A 21,326-nucleotide genomic window follows, 5' to 3' on the forward strand; every position below is an offset into this window, starting at 1 on the left:
TTATAAGCCATTTATACATGTTTTGCAATAGATTTGTATCCTTTGCGTCTAGGGAGAGTGAAATGTTGGGTGAAAACACTTCAGTCTGCCAATTAGTTTGTATTTTCTGATATGAATTATCTCTTGAGAACTTGTTTTGGGTGGGTTACAGGCATTGCTGCACGCTAAAGTTCAGCTCAAGAAACTTTTAGGAAGCCAAGATTCAGTGGCCTTAGGTGAAGCAGCCAGAGATAGTGGCTATGGATCTAGCGAAACTGGAGGAAACGAAGTGACTACCAAGAGTTTAAATGTTGATAGTGAGCTCTCTGAGGATCTCTCTGAGCTTCTCTTTCAGGTGGTGGAGTGGTTGAGTCGAGCAGAACTTGTACAAAGTTTACTGGGATCTGGAGTTATGGTATCATTAGATGATGTTTTGAATGAGAATGCTGCAAAAAATCTCTGTGATAGGCTAATCAATGGAGAGCAATACAGCATGGCCGTATACTGTTGTACAAAGTGCAAGGTCTTTCTCCTTCCACAGCTACATGTTTGAAAGAGGATGTTTTCATTAACTTATGAATGTAAAGAATTTAGAGAACCATTGATGCCCAGAAGATACGTCTTTATACTGAACATGTACTGTGAACACAGCTGGATGCTTTTCCTGTCTGGAAATCTTGGGCTCATGCACTTGTCCAAATGGAACACTATGCACAGGCTCGGGTCAAGCTAAAGTGAGTTGAAAGATTTGAAGTAACCTTTATTAGTTTGCCAGGCTTTAAGGAGAAACTCTGTTCACTTGTTTATGTAGGACTTATGATCCTGCGACTGTTGTAGCATTTCTAAACAGATGTTTGTGATGGTTTGCAGGCAGGCATTACGACTCCACAAGGGTGATGCAGCTCCCATTATAGAAGACTTAATCTTAACCATGGAGTCTAGCCCACCTGTGGATGTCTCATCTGTTCGTTCCCTGTAAGTTATCCAGCAACATATTTTAAATGTAAGCAAGCAGTGAAGTTTTCTTTTGTATAAGGATTTTTTAATTTAGGAGAAATCACCAAGTGACATGCCAGATAGGTAACTGGGGTATAGTTGGTGATGACTAAACAGCAAATGGTAGGTATCGAGGCAAAATCAGCCCCAACATTGGTTCCTTTTGTCATGATATATGAGGCTTGCCACTTGAATGTGTGTTACATTTGCTCACACAGTAAACAGCATGACATGTAGCATATCTTGCATGATAATCGATGGGATGTATTATGTGCTCTTGAGCATAAGAGTTATGATGAAGCAAACAAAATTGTGGATTGCCATGGTTTCCATTTGTACCATGCAGGGGTTCAGCAGGACACTATCTAGGTGTGCTCATAGCCGTGCATGCAAAATTTCAGCTAGTTCTTGTTAAGAATAATGTGCAAGGCCATTGTCTAGTATTTGAAATTCTGTTTGAAGGGGAGGTTATATGATTGGTTAGGCTCTATGTGCTGGATGATTTATCGTCTAGATGGGATCCATGGGACCGCCTAAAAGCTTGTTTATCACTTGACAGGGCTGGGCAGGTTGATGGGAGATGTTAATATGTGTGTTCATCATTTGCAGTCTACCTTTAAGCACTCGGTGATGGATTCACTTGAGAGTTGTGTGTGGCATGATTTTGCATTGGCTGTTTTGAAGTAGGATCTTTGGTCTCAGCTTTGTCCATCGGACTGAGACTTCACTTTCTAGTCATCACAGCTTACTGCCACATAGTCTCGACTGGATCGTATATATATTATGCAAGATGGTGTCTTTTTACTAGAGATTTTGGACATGTGAGTTCTGCAACAATATGTGTTGTTTGATTATTTTCCTTTTCAGTTTGACATGATTGCACACCCAGTTGCTCCTTTTGTGCAATTTTTGGGATGATTGCCTTTGCATTTCAATTCATCTTATTTGAAACATCCAATTTTAAATGATTATATGGGGAAGCTGGTTGACAGATTTTTAATGGATTTCCCTTTGGGGATAGTGACAAATTTTTGCAATTGGTCCATAATGTGCAGAGGGTTGTCCAACATTATGGCATTTCTCATGCTTCTCTTTGGAGACAGCATCCGTAGGTTGTTGAAGAAATGTTACCTTTCGCCTGCTCTTTACTACTTGATTCTCTGAATGATCTGTTTTTGCTTCCATTGGCTAGGAGGCTTGTGAATCTCATTCACCAATTGTGATCAGATGCCTCTTTGTGGGTCATGTTGAATGGTGGGATCATTGAGCCATTCACTCTCACGTGCTCAGTTACATTGGGCTGCCATTTGAATCTCTTGTTCTTTGCCTTGGGGACCCATCTTATCCTCCCCATGTTATCTCATTTGGTGGACATGGGATAGCTGGCTGGTTTTCCCCTTCCAAAATGTTGGCCGATCATTGACAGATGATACTTTTATGATTCTCAAAGCAGAATGAGATAACCTTCACTTTTATGATTCTCAAAGCAGAACAAGGTAACCTCCACAAGGCATTGGACATGTGGAATCTTTATAAACATGTTTCTGGTCTTTATATTAATGTTGCCAAATCTTCCCCCTTCCTCGTTAGCTGTATTGAATTGGATTCACAATCCTTACAATGGCAAGGTATGGCAATTCCTCATGGTGGCCAAAGCAATTGTTGCAATGGATTTTCTACAAATTGGAAGCCTAGTTTACTTACTGGAAATCACATGCTTGGCCTTTCCATGTGTACCTTAAAGTGGCACATTCTATTATGCAATCCATGCTTATTTTTCGCTGCTTTTGCCCTAGACTGCCTCTACCTTGACAGATCTTACTAGATACATTCGTTTTATGCTACGGAAAAAGGACTCTTTGCATGCCGGTATCTCTTGGATCTCTTGTAGCCATTTTGCATCCCTAAAAGTATAGGTGGTGCATCTATTTTGAATATGGAAGCTCACATAGCTGCTCTTTGTTGGTCTCTCTTTCATGCTATGTGCATTGATCGACACCCCAATTTTTTTATTGCTCATGGAAGTTGATTCTTCAAAAGGTGTAGTGGCATCCGGTAGGGGATCACTTGGTGACTAGTTCTTTTAAGATGGAATTGTTAGCTGTGTCAAAGTTACTCTCTTGGGATGGGAAATAGGATGGGTCATCCTGAATTTAATCATATGGCACATCTAGGCTTATCTTCTGTCCTTGATACCACTCTGGTGAGTCACAATGGATTGATGTCTTTCCACGTTGCCAAGAGACTTTTTGGAATCCCTTGAGGTTAATATTCGGGATTTGTGGGGATTGATCGTCCATGGCAAGATTGGGAGCTATGCCGGACAAGCCTCCATCATTCTTTCTTCTTCCTTCTTCTTCCCACATGAATTCCCTCTTAGAGGAGAGAGAGAGAGGAGAGAGAAAGACTGATTTTCTCTCTCCCTCTACAGGCTGCCATTCCTCGTGTGAATTGGAGCGATGCGGAGCGAAGATTGAATCTTGTTGCCTGCTATGATTGAATCCATGGCTTATTTGATAGCCTGCATCTCGATTTGGGGGGAGGGGGGCGCCGTTTTTTCCGCGCGGGTCTGTTCACGGCACTTCCTTGCCCCTCACGAAAAAATTGGGGGTGTGGGGAGCCAAAGGGCATCCCCCCACTAACCATGCCTCTTCACTTCTCCAATTTGGCCACTCTCTTGGGCGCCCCGGCCGGTTTTTGGTTATCTACCTCGTCCGGGCTCCAATTGTCGTGCTGTAAAATTCTGGGCGTCCGTCTCGGCATCCCGGACAGGCCTGCAGCTCCCATATCCCGTCCGAACTGACAGAAAAATTACTAAAAATCCGGACGTGTCACTTGGGCGCCCGTCGACTGCTTGACGCTTAAAATCGTCCTAGATCGAGCCGCCGCCTTTGACGGTGAATATTTTTCAGATGGCTCGATCTTGAAAAGGCATCGGCTAACCAAGTGTAGTAGTTGCCAACATTTAGTGATGCCACATCAGCAATCTATGCATGTTGTCCAGCATTTCTGGCATATTTTTTTTCCGGTCGGCCAGTTTTCTGCATATTTGGCTATTTATAGTTGTACCCAGCTGGCTGGTCATTTATTCTTTCCTATCTTCAGCAAGTGCTCCGTTAGGTGGCTGCAGTCTTCTTGGTTTCCATTATTGACAGCAAGCTGCACTCTTCCTATCCCTCACCGTTACCATTTGGGTCACTGTCAAAGGTGTTGTCATCATTATTCAGCTTGATCGGGTGTCCTTGTTGATGCCTTGGGCTGCGTGCCGGTACTGATTAGTGCTCATTGCATTACGCTTTCTTCCTTGGGCTGCCCACAAGCACTGATTAGTCCTCATTGTATTCAACTTTCTTAGTTTTACAGTGCAAATCATTCTTCTCTTCCTGCTTGCTCCTCTCTCCTTTTCTCTCTGTGTTTGTGATTCCCTCCATTGTGCACTCTCATAGTTTTTCCGTCCAACTAGAAGACTTTTCTGGATCTCCATGTCAGAAGTGGGTGTAGGGATGGAAGTGTAGATGACTGTTGTAATAGACTGCACAACACAAGAGAAAAGACAATTTTAAAAGAGAAAACACAAGAAAACAAAAGAACACTACAAAGGAAGAATTGAGAGGTATACTCTAGAAATGAAATCTATATATCAAACATGAGATAGTTGCGTACAATAGTGAGTTGTTGGTAGCATGGGCATTGACACTAGCTTCCTCTCTCCGACAAGGCATGCATAGGAATATGCAAATGATGAATGAGCTTGATTGAGGAGAAGGGAGCCAAAATATAGGCAATAAATGATGCCATCAATACATGAGGTTGTCCAACAAATAATGTTGGTCGGCTAGCCATAAGTGCCAAAATCACCATAAGAATGACAAATAAGAAATGCCTAAAATATCTATAATACCTAGCCCACAAAACCACATGCCTTGACTCACTCATTAGTTGGCTAGATTGCTAACACCCTCTTGGATACTGTGATTTTTAGGGTCAGATTGAGAGGCTATTGGAGCGTAAGTAGGCCTTTTCTGCACTCGATTTCGATCATCCGTTGTAGAAGAGGTTAGAAGTAAACTTGCCACCGTGATGTGCTCATACACCACGAACTTTGGAAGTAGTCTGTGTCTTCACAAACACCTTCCACTTGTAGAAATGGGAGTACATCTCGCTCTTGTACTCCAGAAAATAAGGCCACACATAACAATTGAAGTCGTTTATAATCAACATCAAATACTTGGCCTTCCCAAGGGAGGCGGTGCACATAGGTTTGCAAAGGTTGATGTGTACAAACTGAAGTAGTATAGAAGCTCTCCTACTAGCAACTTGCAGATGTTGCTACCTATGTTGCTTGCCTCTCAAACAACTGAGGTATAAATTGCGAATAGGAGGGAAATCAAGAAGTCTCTCCACAATCTTCTTTTGAGAAGCTTGTCGGATAGCGTCAATGTTTAGATGACCATAACAAGCATGCCAAAGTAGTCCAAGCTCATGGCAAGACCTCCTGGCTAAGGCTATGAGTGTGTAAAGCCCACCCTTCTAGGACCATGAACAGATAAGAGGTTCAAACCTAAATGTAGTACATAGAGAACTTTGGCTGAAGGAGTCTACATGTTTGGCAGTAAAGGAATAGTTTCCACTTTGTAAACAGGAATGGTAGAGTTGTCTCCAATGGTGAGAGTGTTTGCTTTGGCTTTCATGTCCTGAAGCCAATCCTATCTATAGGTCATGTGAGAAGAGGCTCCATTGTCCACAAGTCAAGGCTTCTTCTGAGTGAAAGAAGAAAGAGCTGTATTCTCCTCGGCAAAGACATGCACACAGTCAGACTCTATCATAGCAAGGGTGGCATTTGTATCCTTGGAATCCTTCTTCTTTGGCTTCAAATGGGGATACTTTTGCTAATACTTCTCGGGATGAGTGCCCTTTCCACAGTGTGGGCACTTAGGCTACTTCTCCTTCTTCTCATCCTTCTTGTCCTTGGTGTGCGCCTTTTCCTTCTTCCCTCCACTTGCAGTAAATGCCTTGGTGGAGCCAAAACCATTGGCCTAAACCTCTTTGAGTCGCTCGTCATGCTTCAAGATAAGCCGTGAAAGCTCTTCCCATAAGAGTGTCTCGTGGTTCCTCGATGTGATAAGATTGGTATAGAAGACATCAAACCGAGGAGATGGCAATTGAGTCAAAAGGATCATAGCCATGTCTTCAGAGGATATCATCTGACCAAGAGAGGCATGCTCACTCCTCATGTCCTCCATCTTAGTGATTTGCTGCTTCATAGAGGAGTCATCAATACTAAGCATCCAGAACTGCTTCTCAAGGGAAATCTTGTGGGCAGATGTCCTATGCTGATACAAAGACGCAAGCTTCTTTCATACTTATCACCGCGGTCTTCAACCTGTGAACATGCACAAGGAAAGAATCATGCAAACTCATAAAAATAAAGGAACTGACTCAAGAGTTGAGATGATCCCACAAGGATGCATAATCCATAGAAGTCCCATTTGGTAGATCCTCCTTAGGATGCGAGACAAAATCAGAAACAAGAGCCCAAAGATCAAAGGTGTCAAGTTTACACTGTGATGGTCTACGTGCAGTGAAGGTTCAATGATTGGCAATGGAAATGAGAGAGAGAGAGAGAGAGAGAGAGAGAGAGAGAGAGAGAGAGAGAGAGAGAGATGTAATCTTGTACTTTTTTCGTAATTAATACAATTACCTTTTACGAAAAGAGAGAGAGAGAGAGAGAGAGAGAGAGAGAGAGAGAGAGAGAGAGAGAGAGATGCAGAAAAAAGAGAGAGAGAGAGAAAGAGAAAACCTCTTCACATGATGGCTTTGTGTCATCATGTATCTTGTAATCCAGTATTTTTTTCGTAATTAATATAATTACCTTTTACGAAAAAAAAAAAAAGAGAGAGAGATGCACGCTATGTGAGTACAAAAGAGTTGTACCACTCTTTAGGGATTTTTGATAGTTATATGTAAAGGACTAAAGTTTAAGGGCTAAGAGTGTGTTCACACCCGAGGATGTATAAAAGGCATAGTGGCCCTTTATTACCAACAACCTCCCACCTAAAGGCAGCATGTTTGAAGGTGGAGAAAATATTCAGCTAAGTGTAAGTATATACAAAGTTGAAATACACAACTATCCAACTCCCCATCATCTGTTGCAGCAACGAGCAAACTGCTCTGGTGGAAGACCCTTCATAAGAAGATCTGCAGGATTATCATGTGTATGTACCTTGACAAGCTCAATGCTTTTGTTGTCAAGTACATTCCTAATAAAGTGATACTTCACTTGTTTGTGCTTTGTCTTTGCATGAAAGATGAGATTCCATGCTAGCATGATAGCACTGTGACTATCAGAATGGAGAATAGGAGTCTTAGTAATGCCAAGCTCTCCCACTAGGCATCAAAGCCATAAAGCCTCTTTGCATGTCTTAGTGGCAGCCACATACTCTGCCTCTGTCGGACCATTTCCCTCTCCAGCTTGAGATACTGGCACACCCCATTGCACCTTTTATGTAGTTGCTGGATAGACTCCCTTTACGTTTCAATTCGTCTTATTTGAAGCATTTAATCTTTCAGGGCTATATGTAGCATTTGATTGAGAGATTTTTATTGGACTTTGCCTCTGAGGGCACAGCTTCTTTTGAACGACTGCTCTCAAATGTGCAACGGGTTGCTCGCCAGTATGGGATCCATCATGCCTCTCTTTGTCGGCGGCGTCGACATGCAGCGGAGGACTTACTGGCTTTGGTTCGTTCACTGGTACTGGACACCCCAGATGATGAATTTCTGTTGTCCCTGGCGCAGCGTTTGGCTGATCTTATTAAAGAATTTCAGTTGAAATCCTATCAGCAGGCCAAATTGCACAAGTTGACTGACAATTTGCAAGATAGTGCTTGTCAGACTCATAAGTTCTTTCGCGCCTTGCATTCTTCTCCTGCGCGAGAAAATATGACCAGACTCCAGGATTCAGAAGGTCGCATGGTCACTGATCCGCCCACCATTGTTAATATGTGCAAGAATTATTTTCTGGATCTTCTTGGTTCTTCGCCGTCGCCTTTAGACCAGGTTACCCATACACGTTCAGTCTTCTATGATCTGGTCTGCCATCAGGTTCCACTTGATATGCAAGCTACTTTGGAGGCGGATATTTGTGAGGAGGTTATGGATGTTTTATTACACCTGCCTAAGGATAAAAGCCCTGGCTGGGATGGTCTCACCAATGAAATCTTTCAGAGCTCGGCTACCCAACTGGTGAAGCCATTGGCGGCTATGTTTCAGCAGGTTTGGGAAATAGGGGTCATGCCTTCCTCATGGAAAGAAGGCCTTATCAAATTGCTTCCAAAGGTTCCTTTGCCGTCAATGTTGCAACAGTGGAGACCAATTTCTTTGATGGGCTCGATGTATAAAATCTTTTCCAAAGTGCTGGCGAATCGGCTCCACAAGCATCTTCCAGCTATTGTGCATCCTCTTCAATATGGTTTCATTAAGGGCCGCAACATTCTGCATAATATCTTAAATGTGCAAATGGCCATTGACTATGCCAGGCACTCTAGTCAGGAAGTGGTATTGATTCAATTGGATCTGGAAAAGGCTTTTGACTATTTAGACTGGTCTTTCATTGGAGAACTTATGTCTGCTATGGGTTTTTGTATTCGGATGTCCCGATTGATCTACACCATTAGTGCTGCGGCTTCTTCGCGTGTTATGCTCAATGGTGGGGTTACAGAGCCATTTGTCCTTGCACGCTCGGTGAGACAGGGTTCCCTTTGAGTCCTCTCTTCTTTGCCTTGGCTACCCACCCGGTTCTTTCAATGTTATCTTCAATGGCAGCTTCTGCTTAGCTGGCCGGATTGTCGCTTCCTTTGGGACAACACTTCATTAGCTAATCTTTGGCTGATGATAGCTTTATGATTTTGTGTGCAGACAAGGACAACATTCGCAAGGCATTAGATGTTTGGACGCTCTTTGGTCATGCTTCGGGTCTTTGCATCAATGCCGTCAAATCAGCCATTCTCAGCTGCACGGAGTCTGATTTACAGTCATTGGACTGGCAGGGTCAGGTTGTTTCCCGTGGCTCCATTGTCAAGCATCTTGGGTACCCGTTGGGTGTTGATGTTCTGCCAAAGGAACTACTGGAGTGGATTTCACAGAAACTGGCAGCTAAGTTTATGTATTGGAAGTCGCAAGAGTGGCCCTTCCATGTCCGCCTCAAAGTGGCTCAGACAATTATGTTGCCAATGCTCACATATTTCTTGCCATTGCTGCCGTGGACTCCTACTACTTTGAAGGCTCTCACTCGCCCCATTCGTTTCATGTTATGGAAGAAGGATTCATTGCATGCAGGTATTTCGTGGATTTCGTGGTCACATACATGTACACCCAAACGCCTGGGTGGTGGAGCTATTTTGGATGCTGATACTCATATGCTGGCTCTTCGTTGGTCTCTTTTTCGCGCTATGTGCGTGGATCATCATTCGTGGACCATTATAGCCCGTTATTTTCTTGAGGACAGCGGGCTTCAGCATGATAATACACAACTTCGGGGCTCCTGGTAGCATGTTCTTAATGCAGACTCTCGGTTTTCTAGTACCTCCTCCTCTCTGTTACTGCATTTGGTCGGCTACTGGAAAGCGGTGGTCCAAAAGGCGCATTGGCATCCAGCGGAGGACCGCTTGCATACGAACTCTTTTCAATTGGAATTGTTGGCAGTCTCGAGATTACTTTCATGGGAAGACAAGCATGAGCTCAGACCAAAATTTAACCGCATGGCCCGTTTGGGTGTGACTTCAGTTGCGGATGCCACCCCTGCCAGTCGTAATGTCTTCGCATCGTTTCGTACTGCCAGGAGACTTTTCAGAATCCCGCGTGGATACCATGATTTATGGGAACAGCTTTTATTAGTGCTTCAGGGCAGGCAACGCTTTCCTGCCCTTGCTGTGGATTGTCCTTGGCAGGACTGGGACTTTGCAGGCCGGTTGAGTCTGGAAAAAGGCCTCTGCTTATCAGGTGTATCATCTTCTGATTAAAGATCATCAATGGCTGGGTGTTAAAGCTAATACTGTATGGGGATTTCGGAAATCTCAGTCATGGTGGAAGGCAACTTTGATGGAGGGTTGGTTGAATAAGACACCTTTCAAATGTAAGGTCTTTCTTTGGTGGGTGATGATTGGTGGTCTTCCTCTTGCCTCGGCCCTTTCCAAGCGTGGAATCTCGAATGGCAATTGTTTCTTCTGTACCACTATGTAGAATTGGCCCAACATCGATTTATTTCTTGCCCGCTCGCCAAGAATGTCTGGTCGCTCTTGTCATAGGTTTGGCGTGCAGTGGTGGGGTCCTCTCTAACCCCTTTCGATTGGGTTTTTGTGCGGCCAAAATACCCCACATCGCCACAATTGCATATGAAGATCTTATTCCACTTTTTCAGATACTGGGGATGCTGGCACAATTGGACCACTCGGAATGCTTTTCTTTTTGATTCGGCCTCTAATGTACCGAGACACATTGCTTGGCTTAAAGGTCTCTTGCATTGGCAGATAGATCTCATTCGGCACTCGGACTTGCTCCCTCTGGAGGACTTGCTTCCCTGGCTTATGGCAATTTCCTCTGGGTCTTTGCCATGACTTGTGTAACTTTTTTGTGACTTAGTACTGGGATTTCACACACGTTGGCTTAGAGCCCTCGTGTATCTTGTAATCATGTAAACTTGTACCTTTTTTCCGTAATTAATACAATTACCTTTTACGAAGAGAGAGAGAGAGAGAGAGAGAGAGAGAGAGAGAGATGGCATGGAGAGAAGTAGCGGGCTTTCCCGCCTAGGGTTTCTCCTTGGCGCTTGTGCATTTTTGCCTGTCGCCTGTGTGTGGCCTCATCTGCTGCTCGTTGCCTGTTCGTGCAGCCCATGGTGGGGATTCATGTTGAAGCCCAACTCTTGTGCGTTGACTGTGCCGAGCCTTTCCGTCTGTTTGCTGGCACTCGTGCTTTGATCCTGCTGTGGGCGCCTGTTTCAGTCTCGCGCGCCGCCTGAGCCCTTCCGCTTGTTCTGCACAGGGCCTTCTCCAGCTTTCCGCAAGTTCTGCCCCTGCACGTCTGTAAGTTTGCTGCGACCACTCTTGCTTTGCGTTCGGTGTTTCGTCTGGTGCCTAGATCTGCTCCTTAGGCACAGTTTGCTGCATAAGAAGAAGGGACAGCTCTGCCCTGCCTCTGCGTGGTCAGCCTTCATGCACCTAGGCAGTAATCGGCCTGTTGTCCGAGCAGTCTGCTGTGCATCCTCTGAGCGCCATTATACAGAGCCTGCAGACCAGACATAATTACACATGCCATCTGCCCCTGTGCATCGACAAAGAGAGCAGACCTGCCCCTGTACAGAGAAAGAGTGTGAGAGAGAGAGAGCGAGAGAGAGAGAAAGAATTCTTGTGTTTGGAATCTGGTTTTTCGTGGCAAATTTGCAGGAATCTAATGGCATTGATATGGCCTTTCTCGATTAGTACATTGGGCAAGGGAATGACAAAGAATTCACCAATCCGGATAGTGATTCCTTGGCTGATGAACTTGGGCCGTTGTAGGATTGTGAAGAGATGGGCAAATGTCGAAGGATGTCGGTCGAAGAACCGGTCTTTGGCCCGAATTTATCTCAACCACAAGTTCATGTTTCCTGTTCACAACCCGATGGATCTTTATAGTTCATGCTTGCCACTGCCAATCATCTTATGTCAGATTATGTCCATTGTAATGAGGATAAAGCTAACGCAATACCGGATGGGGATCGAGTAGTTGCAGCCATGGGGGCCGACCTGGTCTTACAACAGATAGCTGCTTTCCACGAGAGGGCAGCCATATTTATTTTACTGGAAGGATTTCTTTGATCACCAGAATTCGTGCTTGGCTGGAGGCTATAGTTGCCAGTTTTGAATAGTTCCCCGAAGATGTTTTAGGGCGTATGCAAATTCCCCTAGTGGAAGGGATTTATGATGGCTCGAGGGGTTCTTTGAGGTTCTTTTTTGTTGTGCAGAAGTACGAGCTCTTATTATGCAACACATTCCTTTGTTTATGGATGGGTAGCTAGTTCATGTGGTCCCTTGGAGGCCCATGGCTGAGTTTCAGGAGATGCTGAGATAGGCATGCCCTATTTGGGTAGAGGTGGTAGATCTCCCTGCGCATCTCTGGAGACTGCTCCCTCTGGTTTTGAGAACGATTGGGGAGGTTTTGGTGGAACCTCAGCTGGCTTCACGCAATCGGAATAGGGCATGTATGCTGTGGGATATAGGGAAGCCTCGTCCATTTTGAGGTTCTAGGGTTACAAACGTTGGTGTATAAGTTGAAATGGGGTACCTTTGTTGGACACTGTTTCAGATGTGGTGGGTTGGGCCATTTCATTTTTGAATGCGACAAAAATATGGAGGTAGGGCAATGCCCTATGGACTTAGATATGGAAATGCTAGACCGCCTCCCTCAGCAGACGATTCAAAAGCTTGTGGCTGATCTTGAGCAGCTTTCCCAACATGGTCGTATTGAAGGCAAGAAGGACATTTTCCATGGTGATGGGGAGCGTGCTTCGCTTGCGGGTGGGCGGAATTTACCTCTTCAAGAGGATTCTTGGGTCACTGTGGTTCGCCATAATGCCAGACAGGATTCTTGCTCCACTTCTGCCCATCCTCTGCCGCCCCCAAGAGAGAGAGCTTTTGATCTCGGGCACCCATGATCATGTGGCCCGTGTTCGTGGTTTAGTGTTATGGCAGATCTTCTCTATGGTTTCAGCTGATTTGGTTATTCCTGACATTGCTACTCCGTAGTTGGATATTGTTTGCTCCACATCAGTTGTCCTTTTTGTGTGATATTGGTGTGTTAGACTCTTGGTAGTCTTTCATTTGTGCCAGTTTTTCTTAGTTGACTTGATGGTCTGATGTAAATATTGCTACTTAATTCAATTATCTTCACGAGAAAAAGAGAGAGAGGAAGCAAAAGATGAAGGAAGAATACTGCATTGATTGAAGAAGAATGTTGATACAATGGCAATTGATTGATCAATCCCCGCACTCAGCCCACAACATCTGTGAGGGCACCATATCAGGTTGATGGCGACGACAGCACTAAGCATGGCATGTCGGAGTGCACTTGCAAACAAAAGACTGAAGATTGAAGAGTGTGTGTCTACCAAGCGGGGGAGCTGGCTTTAAATAGCCATAAATGCCCAAATCTGGCCGACTTGTACAAGTAGGTGCCAAAAAAGGTGGCCGACCAGCATTAAATTCTTGTCACATTGAGGAAAATGGCAAGCAAAATAGGGAGGAGGGCCATATAAAAATCTTAGGTGACAATGACAATGTCTCGCAGGTAGAGGTAGACTGTAGAAAGCAAAAACTAGCCTAGGAATGCACATAGGAAGCGGACAACTGAAGGAAATGCACCTAAAACTACGATAGGTCCTATGCCTCCATCAGACTCTAATAGGAGCTCACAACCGAGAGATGATAGATTGACATGAATAACATAGGTAGGCTAATAGACTCAACCTTGGAAAGTATTCATCTAACTAGGTGTATCATCTCATGATTATTATCATTGGCTGGTTATCGAAGCCAATTCTATGACATGGTGGAAAATGATTGTCATGGAAGGCTGGCTAAACAAGACCCCTTTCAAATGTAAGGTCCTTCTTTGGAGTGGTGGACTTCCCCTAACCTCAGCTCTTTTAAAGTATAGAATCATGAATGCAATTGCTTTTTTTGCACTACTAGTGTAGACTTCTTGCGTCACAGATTTATTTCCTGCCCTTTAGGTAAGAAAATATGGATCCTTCTGTTGAATATTGGGAGAGCCGTGGTTGGCTTGTTGCTGTGTTCCTCTGACTAGATTTTTGCTAAGGCAAAATATCCCAGCTCGGCATAGGCACACATGAAGATTTTGTTCCATTTTGTTAGATTTTGGGGCTGTTGGCATAACTGGGTTACCCAGAATGCTTTTGTCTTTGAATCCACTATTGGTGTTTGAGGACATATTCCCAGGATAAAGGGTCTTGTACATTTGTAGTTAGATCTCATTCTGCAGGCTGATCTTCTCCCGAGGGAGGATTTGGCTCCTTGGCATAAGGCAATTTCTTCTGCTTCTTTGCCGTGACTTTTTGTCTGCCACTTGTGATATGACTTTTGTACTCTTGTGATTTGACATAATATAACTAATTATGAAAAGAGAGATGAGGGGTCCTGTTGAGAACATTACCTACTGTCTATTAGCTTTACTAGTATATTTGTTTCAGCAACTTTTGCTTTAGGGCCTATATCAATCAAGCAACTCTCATGAGTACTTGGTAGGTGTACTACTGGGCCTATATAAATCAAATTTCTCCGGGTATTCTGTTGATATTTTTTCATTTATTTATGATACTAGTCTTATGCTATCTTTTCCCCAATCTCTTTGATGCTCAAGCAAGTTCCTCATAGATAAATGAAAAGACATACTGGTTTTCATGTAGAAGGGCCTGTTTGTACAGGCCTAAAAGTACAGCTATTGAGTAGTCCATCATTAGTGCAGCTAAGGTGTGTTCACATTCTAGTCACATGCAGTCTTATTTCAATTGTGCTTATGCACATTATCGCATATGATGAATTGATATAGAGGGAAACAATGTAAGTTGGAGGAGGTCTAGAGATGCTTTAGAAAAGGGTTTGCATTATTTGGAATGTACTGAGCCCAATCCAATGGTGGTACCACGTAGACTTGGTGGCTGTGGGAATGAGAGTGAAACCTTTAGATAGGCTCTAATGAGGGCCTTACGTTGCAGGAGATATGCTTAAGCTTTGTGTGAACCTTTGTCACAGAGTTTAGAATGAGTTCAGTCCCCAGAAAGTGACCTGGTCTGTCTTGAAGGTGTTTTGCAAGATCTGGCTTAAAACTTGATGATACCCACATGGTCATCCAGAATCCGATTGTTCTAGATATGGTGATCACTCACAGATGGTACATTGTGGATTGCTTCCTAGCAGCTGTCAAGATGCTCTTCTTATGCATGGATAGAGATCTCTTAGTTAGTGCAATGAGACTCGCTCTTAAAAATATAAAGAAATGATTAAAAAGCTTGCATGATTATAGTGGCCATATTGTATTCCTTTGTAGTATGCTTCATATTTTCCAACCACCGACTGGTATAGGGAAATGTTATGCTCATACACATGGGTGCAAGCCTAGTTGCCAGTGTAAAAGATACTTAGTAAGCAGGATTCAGAATCAAGAGCTCTTACATGTGCCAGTTCTTTTATCTAGGCTAGGACTACTACATAAAAAACAACGGTATAGTACACTTATTCCTGATTAATTGTGCTTTTTAAAGTGAGAGTTTATTTGAGCTCTGTTGTTGTATATAACCACTGCCATATATTGTGCTCAAACAGACTTGGTCTAAGCCTAGTTGCTAGCTTAGTAGATGCTTAATAAGCAGGATTCACTGTCAAGAGCAGTTACATGTATCAGTTCTTTGTCTAGGCTAGGACTACTTCATTGACAAAAGGCTACGAAGTACACTTCTTCCAGATTAATTTTGTGTTTTGTAACCCATTTTATTCAAACTCTGTTGTTGTGTATAGAATCAGAGAAGTTGAGAACTTAATGGAGGTCTCCTTGTTGCAAGTTTTTATAGAAGTGTTCTTGGGAATTTCCATTTTTTCGGCATTGACATCTTGTTTAGTTTGTTTTTCATCAAACTGTTTTCATGGTAGTGAATACTTGGCTGTTTGGAAAACCTTTGCTTCAAGCAGTCTGTAATTGCATAACTTTTGATTATTCTATGTTGCAGTTATGATCACATGGCCAAAAATGCATCTACAATATTGGATGATTCTCTTTCAGCAGATGCATACTTGAATGTTCTCTATATGCCTTCATCATTTACAAAATCTGAGCGTTCCAGAAGATCCTCAGAAGATTCTGTTGATAGTTTTGCTGCTTTCTCTGCCCAAGCAAATGGTGAAGATGGACCTAGAAGCAATTTGGATCGCAGCCGTTATGATGAGTGTGTATACTATTTGCAAGAAGTGAGTGCATTATGTCTTAGATGAGAGCTTTTGGTGCTTTCTTTCTTACTGCAAGTCTCTTGGTTTTGTTTCTGCTTATTTTCATTGTTTAATGTGATAAATTTTGATTATTTCTCTAAGAGTGATTTTCTTGTAAAATGTATTTCAAGTTTAAAGTCTCCTGTTAATAATGTTATGTGTTATATTTTTGCATTTGCACACCTGCAAAAAGGTTTACCATGCTTATTCTGGAAGTAATCAACTTAAGATGTGGACATTTAAGCGTTCAGTACAGGTTGAACTTCTAAAGTTTGGAGCAGTATGCTCTCTATGAAAAGTGGGGAAGTATATAAAGTTTAATAATACTGAAATGTCTTCTCATCTTTGCAAGAGATATATTATTTAAATAATAGTCACAAGTGATGACCATTTTTGGAGAGGATTTTAGGGACTTTAGCTTCCTTCCATCCCATGTCCCATCCCATGAGACCAAATAGTCACAAGTGCTGTTCCCCATCCCCCCTCCATGTTCCATTTTGCATCACTTGTGACTATCTTATTTCTTGACTAATAACTTGTTCAAGTGAAGGGCTTTAAAAAAACGAAGTTTATGTTCATCTTATTGCAAGAGATAAAATCTGGACTGTTTTGCTATACTCTGGGTGAGTGCACAGCTGTCCTGCATGCTCAACATGGATTGCTTTGCTATGCTGTGTGTGCATGCGCGTGTGCATGCAACTGTGCTGCATGCTCAACAGCGTAATTCCACAAAAGAGCTCTGAAGAGACCATTAGTACCAGGTCGTGTAGTTGCAGGGAAAGCACAAAGTGGCTGCAATTCCATGGACAAGAAATGGGAATGCAAGGTTGTAGGTATTCCTTTTGGATGGATGTGTATTTGGTACCACAAATTTCCTCCTTTATTAGATGGATGAGTATTTGACACCTCATTTGTGCTCAATCTGTCTATAGGTTCTTTGCTTCATCGAGGATTTTCTCTTTGTCTATAGGATGGATGAGTGGGGTAACAACTGAGAGGGAGGTTTCCAACAGGCAGGACCCCTGTGCCTCTTTCCAGCCTGGTGCCTCATCATTCTGCCATCTCAGCGCCATTGCTTGCTCTCTCCACCACTAGCCTGTGCCGACAACACCGCCACTAGCCTTGCATTGCCCTGCTTCTCTCTCTCTAGCACTACCTTGTCTAACGCTGCTGTGGCTCCCTGCCCTCTCATGCCACCTGTTCAGCTCTCCCATCACCATGCCCCCACACTCTTCAGCTGATTCTCTGCCCCTGCCACCACTATTACAATCACCATTAGAGCTACTGTTCAAAAGATCTACTCTTCTCTCTCACTCTCACTCTCACTCTCTCTCTCTCATCAATGACACATTAGAGGAGGAACAAAAAAGGAAAATGAGAGCAGTCCATGTTTGGGTGACGGGACTGAAGATGCATGAAAAAGTGGATGAGGACACCAAGGAGCTATATACATTAATGAATATTAAGAAAGTCACGCATGTCTCCGCTTGGAGAGTGGGCAAGAAAAGCACAAAAGGGAAAAGCTGAAAAGAGCGTGTACTCATTCTCCGTTTCCCCACCATGGAGGCTAGGAGACCTCTTTAAAAACTTGGAAATCAGAAAGCTTTGATCTTGAGTATGAAACTTGTATTATACGTTTTAGCTCCTAAGCACCTAGACACTACGCAACCCCCGTCCCCCAAGATGACATGGCATTTCCGTTTCCTGCTCCTCAAAATTTGATGTTTCTGTTTCTGTTTCCCTGTTTCCTTCAACTATGCCGATATGAGCTATTCTTCCAGGATTCTAGAGAGGCTTGGAGGCTTTTAAGAGAGCATTGTCCGACCACACCTATTACATCCACCGCTACATGGGAGGAGTATGCAACTAGTTTTTATACTATGGAGAGTCAGCCACCTCTTCCCGACCCACCTAAGCCTTGTCCAAAGACATCCACTTTCTTTACATAAAGTAGGGTCCAAGAGGCCATTGATAGACTTAGTAGAGGAAAGACACAAGATCATGATGGATCAGTAACCGAGCACCTAATCCATGCTGGAGATTTGGTGGTAGGATTTCTAGTTTACATGTTTAATAGAGCCATGTGCGAAGGCCTACTGGAGAGTTGGAGCAGGAACACTATTGTGCCTATCCTCAAGTCAGGGGACCCTACTTTACCCGATAACTATCGGACTAGTATGATTGGTGGGCATACATTGGCTAAGTTATATGCTTCCATTCTTGAGTATGAGTTAAGCAAGTGGGCAGAGATATGGGGTCTTAGAGCACAAGGATAGGTTGGCTTTAGGAGAGGCTTCTCCACATTGGATCACATCCTCACACTCAGAGCGATCATTGAGAAGGGAAGGGCCCATGGCCGACGGACGTATTGTTGCTTTGTGGACTTCCGCAAAGCCTTTGGCACAATAGAGAGAGAGGCTAACACACAGATTGCATGCGATGGGGTCCCGAAAGAGCTTAGTTGGGGTATTTTGGCATTGTATGAGAGGGTTGTGGGCAGAGTACGGACACTTGAGGGCCTTTCAGCACCTATTTACTCCACTATTGGGGTAAAGCAAGGATGCCCCCTCTCTCGGATATTATTTGGCTTGTACAATGATGGGATTGCTAATTATATGTCACAGGAAGGATATAGAGGAGCTCCACTGGCTGGCACTTGGATACCTCTCCTATTGTATGCAGATGACATTGTATTGATAGTTGACTCTCTAGAGGGTCTACAAAGACACTTGGATACATTACATTCCTATACTTAGAACAATGGGCTTTTAGTAAAGGTTGGTAAAATCAAGGTGATGGTATTTAATACTACACCACAGTGGATCAAGAGATCAACACCTAAATTTACATATGGACATATGGACATGAGGAGATGGAGCTGGAGTATGTGGATTCTTATACATACCTGGGAGCCTTATTCACAGGGCCCATTGTTTCTATGAGAGAGGCAGCAGACACTATATTGACTTGCGGATATAGAACACTAGGTGGTTTGGAGAGGATGCGTGTGGCTGATCTTATTAAAGAATTTCAGTTGAAATCTTATTAGCAGGCAAAACTGCACAGCTTGACATACAATTTGCAAGATAGTGCTTGTCAGACACATAAGTTCTTTCACGCCTTGCATGTTTCTCCGGCCTGAGAAAATATGACTAGACTCCAGGATTCAGAAGGTCGAATGGTCACTGATCCGCAGACCATTGTCAATATGTGCAGGAATTATTTTCTGGATCTTCTTGGTTCTTCTCCGTCGCCTTCTGACCACATTACGCATGCACGCTCTGTCTTCTATGATCTGTTCCGCCATCAGGTTCCACTTGATATGCAAACTACTTTGGAGGCAGATATTTGTGAGGAGGAGGTTATGGATGTTTTGTTACACCTGCCTAAGGATAAAAGTCCTAGTTGGGATGGTCTCACCGATGAATTCTTTGAGAGCTCGGCTACCCAACTGGTGAAGCCATTAGCGGCTATGTTTCAGCAAGTTTGGGAAACAGGGGTCATGCCCTCCTCATGGAAAGAAGGCCTTATCAAACTGCTTCCAAAGGTTCCTTCACCGTCAATGTTGCAACATTGGAGACCAATTTCTTTGATGGGTTCGATATATAAAATCTTTTCCAAAGTGCTGGCGAATCGGCTCCACAAGCACCTTCCAGCTATTGTGCACCCTCTTAAATATGGTTTCATTAAGGGCCGCAACATTCTGCATAATATCTTAAATGTGCAAATGGCTATTGACTATGCAAGGCACTCTAGTCAGGAAGTGGTATTGATTCAATTGGATTTGGAAAAGGCTTTTGACTATTTAGACTGGTCTTTCATTGCAGAACTTATGTCTGCTATAGGTTTTGGTACTCGGATGTCCCGATTGATCTACACCATTAGTGCTGCAGCTTCTTCGCGAGTTATGCTCAATGGTGGTGTTACAGAGCCATTTGTCCTTGCACGCTCGGTGAGACAGGGTTCCCTTTGAGTCCTCTCTTCTTTGCCTTGGCTACCCACCCGGTTCTTTCAATGTTATCTTCAATGGCAGCTTCTGCTTAGCTGGCCGGATTGTCGCTTCCTTTGGGACAACACTTCATTAGCTAATCTTTGGCTGATGATAGCTTTATGATTTTGTGTGCAGACAAGGACAACATTCGCAAGGCATTAGATGTTTGGACGCTCTTTGGTCATGCTTCGGGTCTTTGCATCAATGCCGTCAAATCAGCCATTCTCAGCTGCACGGAGTCTGATTTACAGTCATTGGACTGGCAGGGTCAGGTGGTTCCACGTGGTTCCATTGTCAGGCATCTTGGATACCCATTGGGTGTTGATGTTCGGCCAAAGCAACTATTGGAGTGGATTTCACAGAAACTAGCAGCTAAGTTTATTTATTGGAAGTTGCAAGCGTGGCCCTTCCATGTCCGCCTCAAAGTGGCTCAGACAATTATGCTGCCAATGCTCACATACTTCTTGCCATTGCTGCCGTGGATTCCTACTACTTTGAAGGCTTTCACTCGCCCCATTCGTTTCATGTTATCGAAGAAGGATTCATTGCACGCAGGTATTTCGTGGATTTCGTGGTCACATACATGTACCCCTAAACGTCAGGGTGGTGGAGCTATTTTGGACGCCGAAACTCATATGCTTGCACTTCGTTGGTCTCTTTTTCGCGCTATGTGTGTGGATCATCACCTGTGGGCCATTATAGCCCATTACTTTCTTGAGGACAGTGGGCTTCGGCATGGCAATACCCAACTTCGGAGCTCCTAGTGGCATGTTCTTAATGCAGACTCTCGGGTTTCCAGTCCATCCTCCTCTCTGTTACTACATTTAGTTGGCTCCTGGAAAGTGGTGCTCCAAAAAGTGCATTGGCATCCAGCGGAGGGCCGCTTGCATACTAACTCTTTTCAATTGGAATTGTTGGCAGTCTCGAGATTACTGTCATGGGAAGATAAACATGAGCTCAGACCAAAATTCAACCGCATGGCCCGTTTGTTGGGTATTTGACTCACGCCTCACTTACGCCTACGCTCATATGGGAGTGTCGGTGATCAGTAGGACACTGGGGCACTTTTTACTCTCGGTAAGAGAGGTTTTTTCCCCCAGACTTATAGTCTTATTATGTTACACATTTATGGGTACTTAGTGTGTGTCGGGTGTGAACACCCCCTACAACCCTAAGGTTTAAGGGTTGTACTTTGTACTTTCTGATAACACTCTTTCAGTCTATTCACTTGGGTGTCGTGCTTCACTCTGTCTCTCACACTCACACTGTCTACTGAATCTCAGCTTCACTCTCACACTCACACTCACACTGTCTCACACTCACAC

At 43.7% G+C, this 21,326-nt stretch overlaps 1 protein-coding gene across 6 annotated transcripts in view; it reads left to right on the top strand.

The window, feature by feature from the left end:
- The window catches only part of LOC148021024 (zinc finger FYVE domain protein), a 207,190-nt gene that overhangs the window by 119,277 nt on the left and 66,587 nt on the right, over positions 1 to 21,326 (top strand). For all 6 annotated transcript variants that reach the window (XM_087698861.1, XM_087698862.1, XM_087698863.1 and 3 more), the window contains 4 exons: positions 152 to 502; positions 631 to 713; positions 850 to 954; positions 15,755 to 15,992. In XM_087698861.1, the coding sequence (XP_087554987.1) occupies positions 152 to 502; positions 631 to 713; positions 850 to 954; positions 15,755 to 15,992 (777 nt within the window). The remainder of the gene's footprint in view (positions 1 to 151; positions 503 to 630; positions 714 to 849; positions 955 to 15,754; positions 15,993 to 21,326) is intronic.

This window comes from Lygodium microphyllum, chromosome 18, assembly GCF_053477565.2.
Source record: "Lygodium microphyllum isolate KBCC chromosome 18, Lygodium_microphyllum_v1.1.10, whole genome shotgun sequence".
NCBI lineage: Eukaryota > Viridiplantae > Streptophyta > Polypodiopsida > Schizaeales > Lygodiaceae > Lygodium > Lygodium microphyllum.